This window comes from Tachypleus tridentatus, chromosome 8 (genome assembly GCF_004210375.1).
Source record: "Tachypleus tridentatus isolate NWPU-2018 chromosome 8, ASM421037v1, whole genome shotgun sequence".
NCBI classification, from domain to species: domain Eukaryota; kingdom Metazoa; phylum Arthropoda; class Merostomata; order Xiphosura; family Limulidae; genus Tachypleus; species Tachypleus tridentatus.
This window is the reverse complement of record NC_134832.1, coordinates 43434940-43459061: the sequence shown is the minus strand read 5'-3', so window position 1 is coordinate 43459061 and position 24122 is coordinate 43434940. Positions and strand designations below refer to the sequence as shown.

The 24122-nt window shown below is 29.8% G+C and overlaps 1 protein-coding gene across 1 annotated transcript in view; it reads left to right on the top strand.

Moving 5' to 3' along the window:
• cnk (connector enhancer of ksr) overlaps window positions 1-24122 on the top strand; it is a 70353-nt gene that overhangs the window by 15270 nt on the left and 30961 nt on the right. The window contains 7 exon segments of the mRNA XM_076448641.1: window positions 1826-1955; window positions 3289-3405; window positions 10361-10420; window positions 12049-12117; window positions 16978-17082; window positions 20148-20278; window positions 22485-23146. Coding sequence (XP_076304756.1) covers window positions 1826-1955; window positions 3289-3405; window positions 10361-10420; window positions 12049-12117; window positions 16978-17082; window positions 20148-20278; window positions 22485-23146 — 1274 coding nt within the window.

The following is a 24122-nucleotide window of genomic DNA, read 5'->3' as shown; positions in this document are numbered from 1 at the left end:
GTGGTTTTTTTTTTTTGCCCGATTTTAATTGGAACATATTAGACATAACCTAAGCTACATTGTTGTGATACATACAAATTTAAAATGGTTAAAATATTCTCTCAAATGATTGTTTTAACTGTTTGTTATGTGTTCAGATATTTAAGATGTTTGTCACTAAACATTCCTTGATATATTTCATTATATTCAGTTTATTTTTAGAAATAACATGTAAGTTGTTATTTCAATGTTGTTTTTATATGAGGTAGGTTTAATTAAATTACACAAAGTTTATATTCTTAGTTTTGTCTAAATATGTGCCACCAAGTGTTGTTATTTCTTCTTGAGAGTATATGTTGGTAAGGGTATCTTTTCTATCTGAATATGTAAGTCATCATGCCATATGAGCTATTTATGTTATGCAGGTTACCCAGTATGTCTTCTGTTTGAGTATTTGTGTCAGCATGACAAATGTATCATTTGGTTAGTGTGTGTGTGTGTGTAGCAAAAATGTATAATTTTCATTTTTGTGTTTGTTGTGTGTGTCATCAAATGCATTATTTCTATTTTAATATTTCTATGTAACCAAGTGTATCATTTCTAACCAAGTGTATCATTTCTGTTTGAGTATGTAAATCATCAAAGGTTCCTTTTTATTTGAGAATGTATTTATGCATGCTCAGTGTATGATTTCTATTTGAGTGTACATGTCAAATTTTACATTTATTGTGAGTGAATATCTAAATTTCTTGTTTTTTATTTATTATTTACAGAGCTAATTGTATCATTTGTACATAAGGTGACACTTTTTTTTTTTGTTAATCATAATAAAGATACTTAGACTTGAGAAAAAGCAGTTTCAAAGACTCTCAGGATGCATATAATTTAGAGAGAAATATAGTTGTTGAAACATAAAAAAATTAAACAATCCGCTAACTTTATCCAGAGTAAGGTATGATATTGGTATAAGCTATATATGTATTTTCAATGTTTTAATATAGATGTTTGCTAGAGGGTGCTCATTACTGCAATGACTTTAAGGTCTAGAAAGTTCACAAAAGTTAGGAAAGGACACCTTACTTAAACAATCAATGTACTGAAAGGCCTTATTGTTCCAGCCATTAAAATGACAGACATTTAATGTTTTATACATGATTTTTGTACTTTTCCATATTTATGAATGAAGTTAAAATTGAAAGCACTTGACCAATGTAAATATAACCATAAAGGACCAAAACCTACTTAGGTATTCATTTCAGTTGTCATAGCTTTTGATGTGTACGTTCATTTGTTAGCACAATCTTGTAAGAAAATAAATTAATAACAAACTTATGTAATTAATAAAATTAACAGTGTTTCCCCATGTATTTGACATACATCTTTATAGTAAGCTGATAATTTAAAATACTTTTTTAAATCTTACATTTATTTAATATTGCTGTTTATGCATTTATTTCTTTAACTAGCTTCACTTTTTATTTTAGTGAAAGGCCTCTTTGTTCTTAACTTCACAGACCATTTTACTGCATGCTCTAGTGTCTTTAAGAAGTTTTATTAGTTTTAGTTTCATATATATGCAACTAATTTTAGTTTTAGTTTCATTTTGAATAACACATGGAAAATGTAAGAAAGATAAAAATGAGTTAGTTTTCTTGAACTTTGTAGAAACAGTTTTTGTAATAGATTATAGGTGCTGACATTTATTTTATTTAAGAAAAACTAAATAATTAGGATACTTTATAAAATGATGTAATTGTGAATCTTGTCTAGTTGAAGGTTTTAAGTGTACTTTGCTTATGTTGTAATATTGACACCTTGTTTCAGTTTAATGTTTATTACTCAACAGATATCCTTTCTGTGGTCAAGATCAGTATACCCATGTTAGAAAAACTGTGCTTAAGTTAAGTATAGAGTTGGCCTCAACTGCTCAGAGAGATCAATTTGTTGAAAAGCCACATCAAGTGATAAAGAATAACGTAAGTACTACAGTGTCTTGCTTAAAGAAGAAAGTGAAATGACTATAATACACTTAACCCTCAAATTATTATTATATTCAATACTGTACTTTTTTGTTATACCATTTATTGTAATACACCATCTAGCTTTGATGAAATCATTAATTTTCTATGTGAATACATGAGGCAGATCCCAACAGTGAACAAAAGGATAATTGTAGTCTTGAAGATATTTTAACTTAAATAATTTTGTATAAGTTGTACATTATTAGGAACCTTGCAACCAAAAAGAAATCTGGTGCATAAATAGTATAGGAAAATGTATTTTAGAATATGATATAGATCATATTAATCTCTCTGGTTAATGTTTTTTTACTGCTTAGTGGCTTATTTTGCATGCAAGCTGACTAATTGATAGGTTATTTCATTTATGCTTGGGAGATCCACTCTTGAAAAACAATATTACTTTTTAAATATTATGTGTATGAATATGTGCTTGGGATTTGGGGATTCAGGTAGTCTTAAAGATGTCTTACTGAAGAACTTTTAAAATATTTATGTCTTTATTAAATGAGGTTTTGGATATGATACATGTTAGTATCAAAACTGCTCATTACATTTAAGCCAGACTTACTATCTAATAGAATATGATTATCCTGCAGTTAATGTTATTTAGTGGGATAAGCTGTAAGATGTGTTTACTTTCTTTACATGTAATTTTACTTAAGTATATTTTAGTAAAGATGCTTTTAACAAAAACCATAAAGAGTATTTTCTCTCAAGCTGTGTCCTGTTATTTCAACCTCAGTGAGGATTTACTTTACAATTGACTTTTTTTTTTGAAGAGTGGAGGTTTCTTACATACCATCACATCATTATTGAAATGTTCCCAAATTGTCTCTTTGCTAACTCTTAGTGTTTCTTGTCAAGAAAAGACTTGCTTGTGGGTCTGTGATGAAGATTTTTTTCATGACATCAGGAAAATTACTTGTTCATTTATTTAAGTGCTTTAATTAGAATTTGTCTTCATAATTCACTGTTCAAACAAAGCTCTGATCTTTTCAAAGTGTTTTACCTTGTGTGGTAAGCTCATTCAAATCTAAATTGAGATATTGATTCATCAGTAGTGTAGCACTAACTATGCTACTTGGTTGTTAATTAACTCTTTATTTTCCAGCATTCATATATCAGAATGCTTGGCATTAGATTAAGTGGGAAGATAACCATGAGATTTTCTGTTGATGTACATGTAACCACATTTATAAAGTATAATAGATTTTGATATAGTTGTATTTTATTGTTTATGTGTACTTTTATAATTTAGTATTATAATAAACTTCTGATTTCTTTTTAGTGTCTGAACCTTGCAGAATTGTGTGACAAAGTCATTCAGGAATATAGTGACTCTCTGCTTATCCAACCAGCATCATTAGATGTTGCCACTGTGAAGAAAAAATCTGATGAAGAACTGGTTAGCATATTTTTACAACCTTTATAAAGTTTGTATTGGTATAAACTTTCATAGTTTTGGTTCAGTTAAGAACATTGACTATCAAACATATGAGGATTTACTTCTCTATGAAATATTACAGAAAAGGATATCTTATTCATCCATATTCACATGACAATATCAAACATTATTCACACATGAGTGTATAGAGTGGCAGATTAATAGAAGAGCAGGCAAAGTTGTAGTCAAGGGGCCCTGAGGCAAATGGGGGCCCCCAAAAAAGTTAGGCAAAAATACTGTATCTAAAGGGTATTGTTGAAAAAGGAAGAATTATTGAAAAGGAAACAAGTTTTAAAATTTTTCTTTTAAACAGGGAGTCCTATTTGAAATTTTCTCATACTTAGGTATAAATAATTTTATCGAGCAAGATTTGTGTTGTTAATGTAGGATTAATAAATATACAAAGCAAATAGACAAAAGCAAAGGCATTTAATTACATATTTACATTTATAGACTGAAGTGTATATTTAGCTGTGAAGTAATGCTTGTTTTGTTCATAAAAAATGATGTGTGTGAGCAGGTCCTATATTATTCACTTTTATGGGTCTCTGGGATATCTTAATCTTCCACTGAGTGAGTGTATGTGTCTTAAAATATTTAAAACATTCTGATGCATTAACTGAAACTAAAATAAATTTTGATTACTTTTATTCTTTATAGATTGTTAGCCTTTTTTTGTCTTTTTTGGTCAGTGATATTCTACACGTAATATTCTAAAGTAATAGGTATCTTTAATTTTTAAACATATATGCTAAAGCTTTTTATTATTTCTCAAAGTATCAGTTTTAGGTTTGGGAACAAAACAATGAAATATAAATAAGAAAATAAGTAACATTGAATTTTAAAATACAGAAACTGATTAAACATTTTAATAATAAAATGTTAAAGTATAATAGTTATTAATCATAATTTCATGTCAGAAAGTAGTTGAATTTTGGAATTATGTTTATTTCATAGTCCTTGAAATATATTAGACAGCATGTTCTCCATTTTATTTTCTGATTTTGTGTTGTGTTTTTTTTAGAGTGAAGTTCATGTTTATCTTTAAGTAACTACCATATTAGGACTTCTCTGTAAATAATTTGACTTAGGCATATGGATAAACATTAAGGATACATATAATCAAAAGTAGTGACCATTAATATACTTCTAAGATACTACAGTTTTCTACATAAATATATCAATACAGTGTTTTTTTGTGACTCAGAACCTTCTAATTCCCAAATGTATTATATGATATTAGTTTGTGTTGTAATTTGAAGACACCTTTACTATTCTTTGTCTAACAGGCCTGACTGACTACTAACATCCATTATAATCTACAGGAACTTGTACCTCACATTAATTTGTGTTACTGTTTTGGGTCTCATAGATCTTATTGATTACTGTACCTATTATAAAGTACAGGTATATGTACCTCACATTGGCTTTTTTCCTGTGTGAATAAAAGTTGTAAGTTAGATTTATTGTTTTATATTTCTGTTTAGTATATGTTAGAAATGGTTATTAAAAGGCTTTTAGTAAAATTGTATGCAAGATGGTGAAAATCCTTTTTGTTACATACTATTGAACTAACTGGAATAAAAACAGGAATTTCATGTCATGAGAATCTAGTTCTCACATGTGCTTTGTTTTAACAAATATAATTATAGAATTTGATTTTAATTTTAGTGCTATCTAGAGACTATATATATTGGCCTAAACTTAAGGGAAGATTGTTTTTTTTTTTTTTAAAGAAAAAATAAGATTTGAAAAATGAAAATAGCCCTATATTTGCAGACTTGTGCTCTCAATCAAGTTGACATGCTCACTAAAGTTTGTTGCAAGATAGTACAAGTATAGTTTAAAGTTATGGTCGTAATGCTACCAGCACTTACTTTAAAGATTTTTAGTTAGTTTCTTGTGTGTGTGAATCAAACTGCAAAGTATGTAATAATATTTTGTGAGATTACTATATTGTAACACAGACCTAAATGTTTGGGTTATTTTGTACTATGAGATTCTGGATTAGAAATTTGTATGGGTGACACTCTTTAATGGTTAGTAAAGAAATGCTTATTTTTCCATTTTCTTTACCAAAATTGCATTATTTGCTTTAAAGTACTGGCTTGTTTATGTTTATCTCTACTGTACATTTTTTTGCATTAAAAATAATTTTTCACCTTTCAAAAGAAAAATCACCTCAAACTCCAGTCAGTTCAATAATTATTAAAGGTAAAAATGTAATTATCAGTGTACTTATCCATTAAGAATTATCCACATGTAGCTCTTTGTGAAAGAATTTTGGGAATTGTATCATATTCAGAACCTTGCACAGGGAATTTATGTGTTGAATAACTAAGTAGTAAACTCACCTAAAGATAGCTTCTAAAAGAATAACAGTCATTTTTACTTTTGGAGTGTTCAAGAATGAGCTTTTAATTATTTTTTTATAGATAATTTAGGCAAAATATGATGAACAAGTGAAGATGAAATTGGCAGTAGCTATTTAGTTCAGAGTGATGCTTGTAGACAACCTGCTGTAGGACTGATGTACTAAAGAAATAAAGGACAACATTGTGAAAGCTTTCCTTCTATGGTCTTCAGGAAGGATTTCAAAATGTCTTCCTTTTTACTTGAGTTACTTTTGTATGTTAGTTTCCAAGAATTTATCTACGAATGCCTCTGAATTAAGTAGTTGCTACCAGTTTTACCATTGCTTGTTCATCAGGCTTGTTTTTTTTATTTTATATTCTTATGTTGTCATTTATTCAGGAAAATTTTTTAATAATTTATTATTGAGCTGTGTAGAGCAACATTGATATATTATGGTTATCTTATAATTGTGTCATTAGATCATATGTTGATCTTATGTGATAGCCAGCATAAAGACAAGTTACTTAAGTAACTCTGCCCATGATCAATCTTGTAACTAGTGATTACATAAGTGAAAAGTCCTGATCCCCTTGTTACAGTTTAGTTGGAGTGCAGGGATTTACAAAAATAGGTGGACCTAATAATTGATTTCTCATGGGTATTTTATATTACAGAACTTCCTGACATTATCCTCTTCCATGAATATAAAAGTATGTAAAGTGAAAAAGTAGCATTTTAAAGAAATGTATATCTATACTGTTTAACCACATCAGTGAAGAAAGGATAAGTCATTTATTCCAACAGCAATAGAAAAATAAATTCATGACCCACTACAAATCATACACTGGAGGTAGTGAAAAAAGAGAGCTCATCACCAGGGGTAACCTCAATACACATTGGTCCATTATAGCTAAAATAATAACCTCTGTGGGACAATAAGCAAGATGTTAATTTGAGTAATGTTTGTTGTGAAAAACACTTACTCTGCAAGTGTATTTTTTCCCCACATTTCTTGTAATGTACTCATTTAGATTTGAAATCAAATTAATGTGAATGTTGAAATAACATCTACAGTTTGTGATTTTGTATAAAAAATGACAGACTTAGTTTCTAATGCTTTACCAAATTTTGGTATATAAAAGTGAAATGAGGCATGTTTACACATTAAAAAGAAACAAAACAGTTTAAATAAGTGGTATCTGGCATGATAAATGAGGCATGTCATAACATTGGACAAACAGTATGTCTAAGTTTCTACCAAAGTGTGTACAATTTATTATAAACTTACCAGGAATAGAACATTTCACTAAAGTTTGTAAGAGATTTATAGCACTTTCAGGTTATGGTTATAGTTAAATGGCTCAGAATCAAGAAAAATGCCAAAATTAACTCAGAATACTATCAGCTAATGTCTTGGTGCCACTAAATAACAGGAAAATACCAAATTTGTTTGGATTAAATACTAATAAAATGAGGCTTTGAGAGCATACTAGCTCCTCTTTAACATGCAAAAATTCAAATCATGCCATTTGAAGTAACTTCTGTTAATTTTGATGCCTATAAGTTGCTCAAATAAGTTTTCATAAGCCATACTTTGTATGTGATTAGTGGAGTTTGGAAAGCATATTTAAAGAGGAAGGAATCAGCATTGACCTTGGTGTATTGTGAAAATACCTGTAGTAGAAAGTTTGCTTTTTTAAGTTATAACAAACTAATATGATTAATCAGAGGTTTGAATTTGCTGTTTTTAACAGTTCTTCCTTGTGATTTTGTTTACTTTATCAAAGTGTGTTATTTTTCACAGATATAAAGCATAGCATTATTGGTGGTGGAAAGAGGTGTTAAAAGACTTAGGTACATGTTCTTGTGTCATTGTTAGAGATTGTCAGTCTTTTTCTGTAGCTTCAGCTTAAATAAACCATTCAATTATTTGCAGTATATTTTGTTCCCATTTATAAGTGTGGTGAAATTATTGATTTATTGTTTTTAATTCTGTGAAATGAACTTATTTGTTTAATACTGGTTTAAACTCACTAATAATATTAGTATAGCCTTCAGTACTTGGTTATATGTATATTAAAAGACTGTATATTTATATTTCTGGATTTTTTTAAAATAAATTTTTAACAATAATCTAGGTTCTGTTTTCTATTCATAGTAGTAATTTTACATTATAAAGATGCATGTATGCAAAATGAGTTTAGTATTTGAAGAATAAAAGCATTTTGAGATCTAATATATTTTCAGTATTAAAATATTCATACTAATTAAGTTATTACCTAAGATATTTGTTGAGTTGTGTTAAAGCACAACTTATAATGTAAAGTGTGTTTCATGATCTTTAAGCATGTTACAGATAAATCTAGCCACATACCTGTAGTTGTATCATGATGTGAGGTACTTTTCATGATCCTCAAGCATGTTACAGACAAATTTAGTATATATGTGTTGAGTTGTGTTGTTTTTTTGTCATGTTGTATATTTTAAACTGATTATGTTTGACTTACTTTTTGTAATTTTAAACCCTAATTTCCTGACTGTATGCTTATACACATGTTAGCTCTTGAAGAAGCTAACACGTGTAAATATTCAACAAAGTAGAGGTATTGCTAGCATACAGCATTGTGCTTATAATTGTTAGATTCTCTGTAGGCCCAGTGAGAATATACAAAGTAAGCTGTGTATTGAAGCTCATGACACTTAAAAACTGGGTTATTATACATGCATAAGGCAAATCAGAGAGATCCCATTCTGTAGCTTTGTGCTTAACAACAAAAAATAATGTTTATAAGAACTGATGAAACTTTGTAGAATGTTCGGCAACTGCCTGTTGTGGAGAGACAAGTGCAGAGGACGATGTTTTGAAAGTCTTCCACCTTTCGTCTACAAGTTTATAAGAACTTTTCAAGAATAAGCACTAAATATGCAAATTACTCTGAGCAACTTGCAGTAAAAAGTTAGCAGTGGATACTTGTAACTTTTTTTTCTATGTTGTATAGTACTGTGTATTAGCTTAATCTGTAGGTTTACCAGTTGATAGTATACAATTTATTTAATTTTAAGGTTGACAGTTTTTTACATTTAAGTAATTTTTAAAGATTTTGCATTTATGGTTACATGTGGATAGAAAGTAATTTTTTTTGGAAGTTTACATATTAAGTCACAATCAGTATAGATTACTTAAAGTATAACAAAGTATGGCATAGAAATAACTGATTTGGAAAATAAACAAAGTATTTATATTAATGTTAGTTCACAGGATCTCAGTTTTGATATATAGTGTTTGATAAGTACATGTGCATGCTGAGTTAATTCAAAAAGGACATGGTATATTGAAAGTTTGCATGTTGAAAACACTGAGTATTTTGGCTTGTAAATCCACAAATCAAAATTAAAATGTAACATAGAAAATCTAGTAGGTTGTTTATTCCTAAGATTTCCCAAGTTACGAGTTTAAAAAGAGATAATAATTTTGTTCAGATCATAAATTATATAGCTGACGTAAGTAACATCACAATACTGAGAGTGAAGTTGCTCTTCATTATTCTAACTAAGAATATTGTGATTATAGATATTAACATACAATTATTTTGATGTAGAAAAAGAAAAATATTCAATACACTGAATTTGTAGCACACAGTTTTTTGAAAGTCTTAGTGCACATAAGAAGTGAGGATTATAAAATGTTTAAGCAGAAATAACATAGTTAATTACATTTATCTATTGCTATAATGAGGTATTTGATTAACAAAGCAGATGAAAACGTTACATGTTTTTTAATTATATAATAATGGCCTGACATGGTCTTGTAATTAGGTGTGAGAATCACAAATTACTGGTTTTGAGTTTGAATCCCATCACCAGATATGCTTGCCTTTTGACAGCCAACCCAATTTGTTGTCAGTAAAGAGTAATCCAATTGGTGGCAGTGGGTATAGTTTACTAGTTACCATTCCTTTAGTCTGTCATTTCCAAATTAAGAATGGCTAGCTCAGAAAGCCCTTGAGTATTTTTGCTTGATATTAAAAAACAAACACAGTTAATAAAGCTGTCATTGTTACTTTGTGTTTACAGTAAAGAAGTCCACTGTCTTTTAAGTTATTTCACTGTTTACAGTTGCAAGGGTTAGTTGAAGATGGTGTAGCATAAAAGACATCTGTTGTTGATCAGTACTAATTGTTTTTGACAGATGAAACCCTTCTGTTTCTTATTGGTCACTTAATGGATTTGTGTACATGTTGTATCACTTCTGTGTATTATGTATAAAAGTAATAATGGAAAATGGACAGAGCTTTCTTTGCTATTTCAGTTAGCTTATTTGCCCACAAGTTAAACTATTGTTATAATGTTGAAGAATGATTTCTAAAAGAAATGGGTTAAGTGCTCATTGCTTGTTTTTCATTTAATTGCACTTTTGCTCAATAGAGATGTAACTCTTATTACCAGAATTGGTTAACATCACTAATAAGTATAATATATAGCTTTATTATTGAATTTTAAAATAGTATTTGTATCATTACTTCTTTGAATTCAGATGTCAAACTATGATTTTGTTTGGCAGGGAATGCACATTCATTCTTCTTACTCAGGTGTTCATATGGTTGGAGGAGTAAAATTTCAAGTAAGTTATTTAATTGTAATTAAGATATGATGCAAAGATGAAAACATCAGGAACTGAATGAAATTAAAATACTGCTCATAATTGCATTATTTCTTGATTTGTAATTGTGCCCAGTTTTTTAGAAAATCTACAAGTTAATTGTTCAGCATGTGTATACTTGGCCAATTCAACTTCAGATGTTTTTCATGTTGTGTTGTAATTAAACATTGCTCAGAAAGATTTTTGTTTTTTCTGTTGTTGTGTAATTAAGAATTGTTTAAAATAATGCTTGTTTTTCAAGTTGTCTTGTAATCAAACATTGTTAAGTAAGATTATTCTTTTTCGTATTGTCATGTAATTAAACATTGTTCAGCAAGATTCTTGTTTTTCTTGTTACTTGTCTAACATTAAGCATAGTATACAAGTTGATGTGTGTTTTTCATGTTTCTTATTTATATCAAATGTTGTACAAAGTGATGGTATTCTGTAAGTTTATTAATATTCGAAATTTAATTCAGACTTTCAATGGTGCCCAAGATCCAATATACTACTGTCTAAGCAGATAGTAACTTGTAAGACTTTTTTTTAATTGTTAGCAGAGTATCTGTAGACATTGACAACATAATGATAAATCAGCCATAAAGAACAAGTGTGCTGATGTTATCAACTAATTTTGGCATTTAGCCATGTTTTCTCACACCAGTTTCTACATGTACACAAAAGGTTTCTTTGTAGGCAAAATAAACAATAGAAATATTTTTTGTCACTAAAGATTTTGCAATTATTTGGCAGGTTTAATGTTTCTTCTGTAAACAAATTCTAACCTGAACTGGAATTTTCAAAATCACTTTTCACATTTGATTTACTAATGCTTCCATCCTTAGTGACTATAATAAGTTATTGGCAAATCATCATTGAGTTGAAGGCTAATTTTTGTTGAAATATATGGAAGTTTAATTTCATTTCTAACTTTTTTTCTCCTAAGTAAACGTTTTTCTTGTATTGGTTAAACAAAACATATTTGCTTAAACATGTATCTTAGAATAGCTGCAAGGATGCTTAAACAATATTACAGCTACATCAGTAGTGTTTATCTCTGATTCTGTTAGTTGTTAACAAAATATATCAAATTATATATTATATTTAATCACCAAAAGCTACTTTTTTAAATTACCATATAACTTTTAATTGTTTTTTATTGGAGAAGCTAAATTTCTTTACATCATAATTACCAAGTGGAAAGTATGTTATTTTTAATACCAATCTGCATAATATATTGAAGGGGATAAGGAGTTTCTGACTTGGATGTTTGATCTGTGATGTTTTTCATGTAATTCATCAACTAAAATAAATGTACAAGGTACAGAACACTATTTTAAGATTATTCCACTGTATTTATAGGAATCCTTAGTATTTTTATATACTTCTTTCAGCACTAACACTGAGAAAAAATTCTGTCTAAAAATGTTTTGTGTTTAATATAAATAATTTCTATAGGGAATTGTTATTTTTCTTTACTGTATTTTTCACAAGAAGGCAATCTTTACTGTCACTTGACATCATGAAAATTGTTTCTTTCAGAAAGGTTATTTTGTTGGACTGTCATTTTGTATCTCCTAAAATGTCATTCAGCATGTATAATCTTTCAGAGTCCAGCTCATCGATCTGGACGAATAGAAGAGGGAGATGAAATTGTACAAGTAAACTATCAGACAGTCGTAAGCATTATTTCTACATTTTTATTGCATATTTTAAAGTAACATTTGTAATGTTTAAGAAATAGAACATGAATTTAATGATAATATACCTTATTGTTTATAAAAGATGCATAAACATTGAAGGCTCACATTGGATAAAAAAATCCCTTTTCAGAAAAAGAATGTGAAATGATGGATATTTACATTCTTAGTCAGTCAGAAGTTTGTAAGTCATTCATTAAAATTACAATGTAAAATGCTAATAACCATTTCCATTTTGTGAACCATGATGTCAGTATAACATAAAAATTTTAAAAATATTTACTGTGGCTTGCGATGGCATTCAAACTAAACTTGTTTAAAGCCCTAGCCCAAAGGTAGTTTCACTACTAACTATTTAACATATTACCTTTTACTTTCTCAACACAGGCTTAGTCAGTTTGACTGACCACGTGATCTCTTTCTACTTGTTTGAAGTCTCTATAAATTTAATACTTGGCTTTGACTGTAGTGTATTTATCTTCAATAAATTTGTCAGTCTTTCAGTTAACATTACAAGTATTTCACATGCAAGAAATATTTTTACTGAAGTATTTTTAATAAACTAAAATAAATGTTTATCCTTAAATGTATAGAGTATTTGTTTTTAATATCTCATATGCAATGTAGTTTTCATTTTACAATTAAAAATACTTTTCCTCATCTCAAAACTCTTAAATTGCCTTTGTGTAATTCCTAAAACATCCAAAATCCATTTCAGACATTTTATCCAGAAAAACTTTACATTTCATCTGTTAATTTCTCTACCCTAACACAAAACAGGATCAGTCAATTTGACCAGTCTTAACGACCAAAAATATTGAAATAAATTTAAAATATTCTCTTTTTTCTTTCTAAAATGACTTCAAATTGTAACATAAATTTATCCTAAGTATCTATATGCTCATAGCAGTATGAATCTATTGATAATTAGCTTTTACTTTTTTATTGCCCCTTGAACCATGTATAACTACTATTTGTGCCACAATAAATTGTAAATCACTTGAGAAATGTGCAGCTCAAGTTATGCTATCAAATGACATTACATACATTGTGCTTGTGTGTGTGTGCCTTGTGAACTGTTTTTTATATATTATTATGATTATTTATTTTACCTAATTTAACCCTAACTTTCCTAAAAACATCCATATTTTTACATTTTCATAACAAAGAATAAATATGAAAAACAAGATATAAAATACGTACCAGTTGTCTTTTATCTTGCTGTCGATTATCGAGGACGTTTAAGCCTATATGTTGTATACTAATGGTAGTAGTCTGTGATGGGATTAAAAAATGTTAACAATCGGTTCTATCTCACTTTACACACTCCCATTTTTTGCAATGAAAAATAATAACAAAAACATCTCACTGAAATAATTTATGTAGCATGCTTTAAATATTTCCAAATTTACACTTGATTATCATCAAAATCTTTATTCCTTCCACATTTGACCCTATTATCATCAGCTGTGTTTTTTTTTTATTAGCCACATTTGAACTGAAGGATGTAATGGGAGGTCAATCAAATTAATTGTCATCAGGTTTGCCACATTTTCAACTGTAAGGTGGCTTTTATCTGAATATATGACATTCATTATTGAAAACTCTCTTTCTGCTTCTGCAGAACTAAGAACAACAATACTGATGATATTTCTAGCCTTTTGTACAGTTCTTGGAATCTCATGATTATGGCAATTTTGTAGGACATATTGCACATAGTCACATACATCATTAATGCTGATTTTGTGATGAAAGAGCTTACCAAATTCATACAATTTTTCTTCAGTGGCTTTCCAAGGGACAACAAGTTCATCAATGTTCCAAGAATCTGAATGAAGTATGTTTACCAGTTCATGAATTTTATTGTCATTTCCTTGTGCATTATTTTTTTATTTTAAATGATCACAATTCATCAATCTGGCTTTTATATTTTTTATTGCTACTTCCAGTAGTCTTTGACAAGGAAGGCCTTGAATATCTTTGGTTTTCAACAAACTCAATATTCCTAAAGGTGTCAGAAGCAATGGTTTCATCAGTTTTCTTTTCAAAAGTTCCCCTACTTTCTTTGAGCATTTCAAATGCCTTAATAGCCCTTTTTATTAGTTTTCAGCTCTTGCTGAATTTAAATTTCTGGCTAGAAGGGCATTAGAAAGTAAAAAACTTTCTTGTAGTATATCTATTATTGTTCCTAAATCCTCCAGGAAGAATTTGTTACAAAGACAGCTAGCCATTCCTGAATATTTTTTCTCAGTAGAAAAATATTTGTATAATGCTGGATAAGCATGCCATAGAGCAAGTGTTGATAATTAGGCTGCAGTCAGCCCATCTTGGTCCCAAAACTCTACCAATCTTCAGAATTTCTAGTCCAGTTTCTTCTGAAATGTTGAAAAGTTCCATTTGGATTTTGTTTGATTGGTGAAAGATTGTTTAGATATTATCTGTGAACTCTTTGAAGTGATTCACTTGTTTTATATCAGTGATAGAATCATCTAAAACCAGTTGCAAGTTGTGATTTAAGCAATGCCAAATTATGATGTCAGGAAAATCATTTTTAAGTTTAGTGCTCACTCCTGTTTTGTGGCCAAGCATTACATTTGGACCATCTGAACAGAATGTGACCAAATTATTTTTCAAATATCCACTATCAAATTCTGCATTGTGCAAACCTTTTAATATAGATGTGTATATAGTTATAGCATCCTTTCCTTGTAACTCAACCAAATCAAGAAAAATTATTGGTGACAGATCATAATCTTCATCCTTTACAAAAATCATGATCACTGGTTTACTAGATATAGTTGAAGCTTTATCAGTGATGATCCAGAGTTTTAAATTTTGTTCAATTGATTTAGTAAATATTTCATTTTTTAATTTCCTTTTCAACATGATCAACTATTTTAACAGCAGTTTTCCAAGAATGGAGTTCCACTGCTATGTCCAACCCATTTTTTATTTGTAGCTCAATCTCATTTTTAATGTCAGAAATAGCCTGCTTTGTTTTGCTACACTGTAGATTGTATTAAAAACTTTACATGCAGAGCTGATACATTTTTGGTTTATTTTATCTAGACATTTGGTAATTGTCATCTGCACAATCTTGCAATTGCATTGCACGTATATTATGTGCCTTCGATGAAAAACGTTCGTTCCTTTTTTTTTCTGAGAGATGCTTACTGAACAGTTTTATTCCTTCCTGATGCTTCAACACTGTAGCTTCTCCATTCTATCAATACATGAATTCCCTTCATGTTTATGGAATCAAATTTGGTACAGTGATCACAACCAAACCATCACATTTTTTCTTGAACTCCTTGGTCTACTTCGTACTCCAGCAATCCTGAGAGCAGTTGCTGGATCTTCGTCATCTCTAGTTTGCACAGTATTAGAAGCGGAAGTTTCATCGCTTCTTGAATTGCTGGTGTTAGATGTTCATTTGGATCTTGCTTTGAAGTTTCAGTTCTTGGGATTTTACTTACAACTCCAATATGTCATGTTGCCGCTTCATTTTCAGGGCTGAAGCTTGAAATGCCAAAACTACTTTATTCAAAACTAAATGTATTAATATAACTTCTTATTAAACTTTTACCAAAAGGGCTGAAAATATAAAGTACTTTCTAATTATTTTTATAAATTTTCATCTGAAAACTATTTTTATAGTCATGTTTTATTTTTTTTGGCAGCATATTAACAAAGAAAATTAATTTAATGTTTAACTGTTTTTGCAAATATTGCGTTTAGGTGACTCTGTTCTGCTTACATAAGGAGTTTTATATGATAAGTATGTATCAACAAGCATAAATATAGTGAAATATAGTTTTACCAAGCCATACAATTATAACACAAATGTAGTATTATGGTTCATGTTTATATCTATTATTGAAATAGTTTTTCTACATGAGTACTAGTCTACTAAGCCAAGTATCCAAATTTTGCATCCTGTCAGCAAAAACATGAGATGTATTTTATTCCCTAAGACAGTCATACACCATCACGTACTATGTTTAACATTGCTGGTAATATGGATGTTAAAAGAACTTGTTTATGTCTGAATAAATTAAATGTAGACAGTTTTCTGTAACTTTCAAAAGTTTTCTGGCTTTCTAACTATGCAGCAAGAGCCATTAAAAATTTATCCAAGCTAGCTTTTGTGATTCTTGTGGGAATGAAAGTTGTTTTATAAGTGAAACTTGCACTTATCTATTCAGAACACAGTGTAATACAGTATGTCATTTGATAGATGAAAACATTGATTTTCTATTGGTTAAAGGTAAAATATAACTAAATGTGAAAGAGAACTATGATCAAATTCTGAAAGAGAGGATGTGACAGGTAGTAAATGATTTTCTAGTTATGTCTCTGTAGCAGAATTAAACCTGTGATTTTCTAGTTATGTCTCTGTAGCAGAATTAAACCTGTGATTTTCTAGTTATGTCTCTGTAGCAGAATTAAACCTGTGATTTTCTAGTTATGTCTCTGTAGCAGAATTAAACCTGTAAAAATTACAGTTTGTCTCAGCAATAATGTTGCTATAGGGAGCAATTTACATTTCATAATTTTGAAGGTGTGGTGGATAAAGTAAAAAAAAGATGCCTTGAGAAATAGTTACTTTGTAGCACTAAAAGTTCAGGATTTTCAAAAATATTTCCTTATACAGTTAAGAACTTAAAACTTGTATATTATTAAAATATGGACTATTAGCTAAGTTTTTATTCCATATTAATTGATATAATATAAACAAACATTAGTTTAATAAAATTTTGAAAGTAAGAGACTACAATATTGTCATGCACAGTAAAGGATATTCAGGTCAAAAGAGTTAGTTTCTGTAATTGGTACTAGGTTGGATGGCAGTTGAAAAGACTTGTAAATGCCATGAGAGAACACCCAACAGAAGCTCACCTGACTTTAAAGAAAAGACCAAGACACGTAAACAACTTTGGTCAGGTAGGTGTTGATGTTTAATATGTTCTATCATATTTCAATATGAATTGCTTCATACGTTTAAAATTTTTCATTCTAAATTTTATTGGTACTGTTGATCAAAGGTTTGGGTCACAAAAAGTACCATTTTATATTTCACAATGTGTTGAAAATTACAGCTTAGATATTAGTATTATTCATAATATTGTTTCAAACATATGGCATATTTAACAGTAATTCTGTAAAAGAGGGAAAGTAAAATACAGTCATTTTACTGTATTTCTGATCCCCCAGAAGCACAGTGGTAAGACTGAAGGTTTATAGTTCTAAAAACTGGATTTTGATACCAGTGGTGGGTAAAGCACTTTGTAGCTTTTTACTTAGCTACAAACATAAACCAGATACCAGTGTAAAATGGTTATTATTTTTTCTCATTACTTTTGATTCTGAACACAATTTCAACTGAATCGTCACCAAACATTTACAAATTAAAGTATTTCTACCACCATGTTTAACAATTTGTCAGAAATGTTTTGTGCATTTTCTGATACATCTTTGAACATGCTTAATTTGATTGGGCAAAAAAATTTATAATTTCAATTAATTTTTCCATAACACTTTTCCATTGTCCAGCAGTTCACAATGTATGTTCTCTGGCTCATTTTGATTCTTCTGACTTTTTGTAATTTCATAATAAACTGCAACTCAGCTATGTAGGTCTGTGTTTATTGTTATGGCCGATGCAGATTCATCCCTGAATGTACTGAGCTGAGCGCTGATATTGGGTACAAAATGATCAAAATCCTATGACTTAGTGCTTTCTAAAGGTGGGCCATTCTTCTTCTTCAGGGGGCAAACTTGGGTTTTGAGTGCAATAAGCCTTCTACTGCAAAAAGAAATTAATTTCATTTATATCTCTTCTATTTCTTATTTTTGTCAAAATTAGTTTCAGTGCCATGTAATTACATATGTATTTTGTCAGCAATTTTCTTCCTTGAATAATTCTTCTCCCCCCTTCCAAAGTATGTAGAGCTATTTTCTAGTATTAGAGATTTCTTTAATTGTAGCTATGCAGTTCTGTCTTATTATTTCAGGAAACCAGGAGGTAATCTGACTGAAAAGTTATGTGTTAGTTGTACTTGTATGGAACATGTGAAACCATAGTATTGGCTGAAAATTGTCAATAATATATGAAACAGTTCACAGTGAGTTAGAAGAAATGTTAGGTTTCTGTGAACTCACGATCATTATATGAAAAATGAATTCAGTGTCTTAGATAGTATATCTGAATCACAGTCTGTAATTTTAAGAGCCATTCAGTGTCTTAGATAGTATATCTGAATCACAGTCTGTAATTTTAAGAGCCATAAAATGTAAAGAAACCATTGGGAAGTTTGTCATTTATTATGTGTGTAGCTCCATCAGTGGTAAGAACAACACATAAAAAACAAAGATATTTGGCTACATGTTTTGACACTGTTAGTTTTCAGTTGTCCATTAAACTCTGTTTACATAACTATAATGCTTCTATCTTATTTATTTTTGTGTTCTGCATTCTTTTATCAGTTGATGTTGTTCTTGCACTTTTTGAAATTTATTCTTTGTGTCGATAGTCTTTGTGGTTATGATATATCTCATGGCATTGTAAAATGCACATGGGGAGATTGCACTGTTTGCAGAAATAATTAGTCTGATTTCTTTTCCATCCAGCTGTGTATCTATTGCTGCAAACATTACAATAAGGTTTGTTTTTTTTGTCCTCATATTGTCAAATACTATGTCTTTCCACCAAGCGCTGACCTTTATCAGTACTTGGTCTTCCTTTTCGTTTGGCTTTGCTAACATATCCCTCCAGCAGATTTTGAATAATCTGCTTTCTGAATAGTCTTGGAGATACCAGGTTTTTACCGTTGCTCTTGCTGTCTGCACAATATATTATATATATCCCTTAACAAGAACTAGCCTTGGTCAGTCAGTTTATGCAATAAGTTATATGACCCTAACTACACCTTGTGCTTACCTAAAGCGGGGGCAGACTCCAGGCCATGAATGTCTTCATTGTCACTCTCATCCGTTACAAGTAAGCTTTCATTATCATCTGGCTCAAACTCTTTGTCACTTTCTTCATCGTTAAAAATAATATCGATTACCTCTTTAGTGGTATTGGCTTTTCCTTCTGGCATTGTAACAACGTTGCAAGTATCAACAGAATATGCAAAGAAGGCGTCTTTTAAAACAATTAACAGTATGATGTACACAAGCTAGAAAACAAAGAAATCACATGACCTCCAGTTTAAATACCTGTTGGGAATCCCAAGTAAACAATGAAAACATGTGGTTCTAGCTTCAAGTGGGTCTACAGGCCTGTGTGATTATGATAATTAGCCATGAGGGTATGTTGTTTACATCTTGTCAATGAAGATCGCCTGCCTTGCTGAGCCTTCAAGTCGACTGCAGTCACTAACCTCACTGAAAGGGTTAAGAAGTGTAAACCTTCTGTAAGCTAAATATTAATTCTTTTTGCTGAGTAATTTAAAAACTACCTGCTTATCTTGTTGAAAACACCTGAGTGTGAAGCATAAACTCATGTTAATATTGTATACCAATTTATTTTTACTTAATAAAATAATTTTATTCTAACACACAATCATCCATACACAATATGTGTATACAGCATGTATAACTTAAATTTTATAGTCATCATTGTACATATATTTAAAGTATAAAAAGATATAACAATATTTGTTTAGGTTATTTTATAGTCTATATAAAAGCCACATGTGTGAAAAATGTCATGAAGGTTGTACATTCTATCAGTATTTTTAAGTAGAAAGTAATAAAATATTAGAAGCAGATTAGGTAAGTTAATGGTCTAAAGCTATAAAATGTAAGGAAAGAAAAGAGCTAATGAACAATTTTTAATGTATTGTATATAAATATTTCAATCAATGCTCAAAGGACCAGCACATCAGATATTTATTTTAGAACAGTTTATACATACATACATTTAGATTGTTGGGTCAGCACTGTAAGTATTTTTTTGTGTATAAAATACTTCTGATAACAAGTGTTCTTAATTTATTCTGTAGGTTATTGTGCTACGGCCATACAGGATTCCTTCTAAGAAGTCCTTCTTTGGAAAGGTTCACAAATGGTCTGAAGGTAGTTCTTTACACATTCAAGCCTACCCTGAGCAGAATTCTCAACCTGTGATCACTCGGTGAGCTATTTGTGTTGTGATCACTTTCTGAAATTTTATGTTATTACTTTTAGGTATGCCAACCACTACAGTTTAAAAATACTAATTATGGTGTTAATATTAAATTTAAACTATTTTTCATAATGTTTTATTATTGATTTTCAAAAAAACTGTGATATTTCAGACTGGTTGTTTTGGTTTATTGTCATATTGTTTATGCCAGAAAGTTTGGATTTTGTTCTTGTATTAGTTCTTATTGATTCGTTTTTTTAATTCTTAGTGGTTCAGCATCAATAACACTAGTGTTTATAACACTAAAAATTAGGTTTTTTTTACTTGCATTATGTAGAGACCATAGTCCATTGTGTAGCTTTATACCTAAAAACAAACAAATAAAAATGCCAGTTTTGTTTGGTATTTATAAATCTTTTTCTGCTGCCATAGAACATTATTCAATTCAAGAAATGGAATACTTGTTTCAGATTTAATCAGTCCTTTAGTCATTGTTCGAGTAATTAAATTAGAAATATATAATAGAATGTTTTGCTGTAAACACTTAAGAATTTTGGTCTGAATGATCATCGGAACTAAATTTTTGGACATAAAATTTATAATGTTGATTAATAGAGAGTAATACATGATACTGACAATAATACCTCATTGTTTAGCCTGTTTGTGTTTCATTTCTTCAGGAGCACCTTTGACAGCTTATATTTTTCTAGCATGTTTTGTGAGTAAACTGTAATAATAGATTTCTAAACATAAGTGTTTGGTTTGAGATCTATTTGTAATTAAAAATTTGTTTCAAATATTATTAAGAAATTGGCTTTAATATATCCATTTTAATGGAATTAAACAACTTTTAGCTTTCTTGTTTGAAATATGCCAGTCCTTTTCTGTTACTTATCAAATAAATGTCAGGTTATTTCTTAAGATTTAAAAGGTACTTTCATCTTAATAGGTATATATTTTTTTCTTTGTTGAAATGAAATTATAAATTAGAAAAATATTTCAACTCTAACTCCAGTCAGTTTTGCTACAATGGTACTATTGTTATCATGAATGTGCATAAGTGGATAATTTGCATATTCAGATATTATTCATAATAATATTATTGAAGAATATAAATAATGGAAATTTATGAAATATTGTTCAATATTGTGTAGTTAACATGCTTCATTTGTAAGGTTTTGTTGTTCTACATGAAATATACACATCTTACAAACACTGTTTAATGTGCACAGTGAAATGTAAATATGCATATTTCCTAGATTTACACATTTACCAACACTGTAAAATATCAAACTTTCTGCTTTCAATCAGTCATTGTTATTTTATTGTTTTTCACTAGGTCCTTCTCCAGTATCTAGCTATAATTTATTTATATCTATTAGCAACAGAATGGCAGTTTTCACTTGTCCAATCACAAAAATAGATTAGAGAATACTGTGTGCGTGCGTGCACGTGCATGTGAGTGCATGTAGAAAATTAATACTTAAACAGTTAAGCAAAAATTAATATCAAAAGGAAGGACTGCATTAAAAACAGTAAATCCAAACCCCAAACCTGTGATTCATTTATCAATTTTAATGAACAAAATAGGCACAAAAAAAACAAAAATTTGTTCATTAATATGTTACTATTGTGTAAACTAATTTATCTTTAGTATAAAAAGATATTAATAACTGCTGTACAGTATTAAATTTGACTGGAAAAAATATATATATATAATTTTCTGTTCTTAATGGGTTGTTTAAAAGAACTGTTTTTTTAGGCTTCATCTGTATTGAAGATTGTTGAAAGGGCTTAAAAGTCAGTACAGAGATATATCAAAAACATATAATCAAATGACAGTTAGTGATGTACAAGTGTTCTCTTTTTTCTGTTGACGTGATATTTGAAATTTTATCTGTAAATGTAGCTTATGCAGTAAGGTGTAATGAATAGATAAGACAATAATTTAATAATTTTAACTCCAGTATAAGATGATATATTGTGAAAAATCTTAGAAGTACTTACAGTTAAATTAAGTATTAAAGGGAGAATTGACTACTGTTGTGTTGTTTAGAAATTTCACTCACACATTCCTTATGGGTATGTTGCATGTGAGTAAAATTCAAACTTTGTGAATGAAGTTTAATGTCTTTTTAACAAACATCATTTCGTTTAGTGTTTTAATGTTACCTCATAACTAATTATTCAGCAATATCTTCATTTCATTCATTAGAACTGAACCTGATGATGAGGATGATTCAGCATTCCTTCCCGATGATACTGCTGTTGCACAAAATCAGGTCATGCATGCTGCTCTTCCTGTCCACTACAATGTATTTCCTGCAAAATCCCGTGCTACAGTCCAGAGACGAGCCACTGTTAGTGGAGCTTCTCCGACGATCACTCGTCCTCCTGTAAATATTGAAGAACTTGTAGCTAATGCACCTGTTCTGAAAAAGAAAAAAGACAGTATTACCCGTAGCATTTCTCATGATCCAGCTAATTTGAGTGCCTCTTCAGAAGGAAATGGTAAAGCAGTCTCACCTCGTCTTGGTCCAATTACATCAACTGATTCAGAGGAAAGCCTAGAGAAAGCAAAATGTCAGGAAGCAGATTTCTTAAGAAAAGAGCCTGTGGTTACATCAGTGCAAAGGCCAGTCACTGTTGCAGCAATTCGAGGGTTAGAAAAAGTTGCAGAGAGTACATCAACAGAATGTAGGATTTCAGGGAGTGAGTTAGTTTTGCCTCTCCAAGAAGAGGATTACACAATTCTAGAAAATAAAAGTCTCCACGCTGATAGCATGCAGGATTCTGGTATCTCTACAGCTACAAGTGAGATTTCAACATCAACATTTATGGGAAACAAAGAAGAAGACAGGGAAGCTAATGCTACAGGTATTTGGATAATTGCTTTTTTCACTGTACTACAGTATGAAAAATTACTGTTTTTTAGTATAAATGTATAATTTCTTAGTCTAAATGACAAGCACAACTAATTAATATCCTATCAGAAAGGGATACAGCCACAGTATAAAGGTTCTATGTACCTTTAATATGAAATTTAATAATCTAGAATTACATTAGATACCTAGTGGGGAGAGTGATGGAAACAACATTTGAAAAAAACCAACATTGAAACAGTCAGTAAAGCTACCATAACAAATATAAATTGTTTCAGTACACTAACTACATCAAAAAACTGCACCACACATGTAGAATGAACAAATAAGAACCAGTTAGTTAATTTAATAAACATCCTTTACCTCTTGTGAAGTATAACAACTGCATTAGATGTAACTTTTACAGAAGTAAATGTACTGTTGTGGTTATCTTTGTTGCTTTATTTTTTAATTTCATTTTGAGAAAAAATCATGAATGTATATTTTATGTTTATCTTTTTTTTAAACTTTGATTGTGTTTTTGTACTCCAATTTTAAGTAATTGCTACACCAATACTGATGTTTGAATTTTTATTTTTATTTCAATCTAAACTCTCACCAGATGACTGTGTAATAAATGCTAAAATTGTTACTACTTATGTGATGTGATGTTGACAGTTTGTTTTCTCGATATGTTTAAAATCGTAGCACATGTTTACAAACAGAATATCATTGAGGGATGGTGTTTTAACTTATCTTTGGAGCTTGTTTGTGACACTTGTTAACAAACAGAATATCAATGAGGGATGTTGTTTCTAATTATTTTTATGGGGCTTGTTTGTGACACTTGTTAACAAACAGAATATTACTGAGGGATGTTGTTTTTACTTATCTCTATGGAGCTTGTTTGTGACATTTGTTAACAGACAATATCATTGAGGGATGTTGTTTTTATTTATCTTTATGGGGCTTGTTTGTGACATTTGTTAACA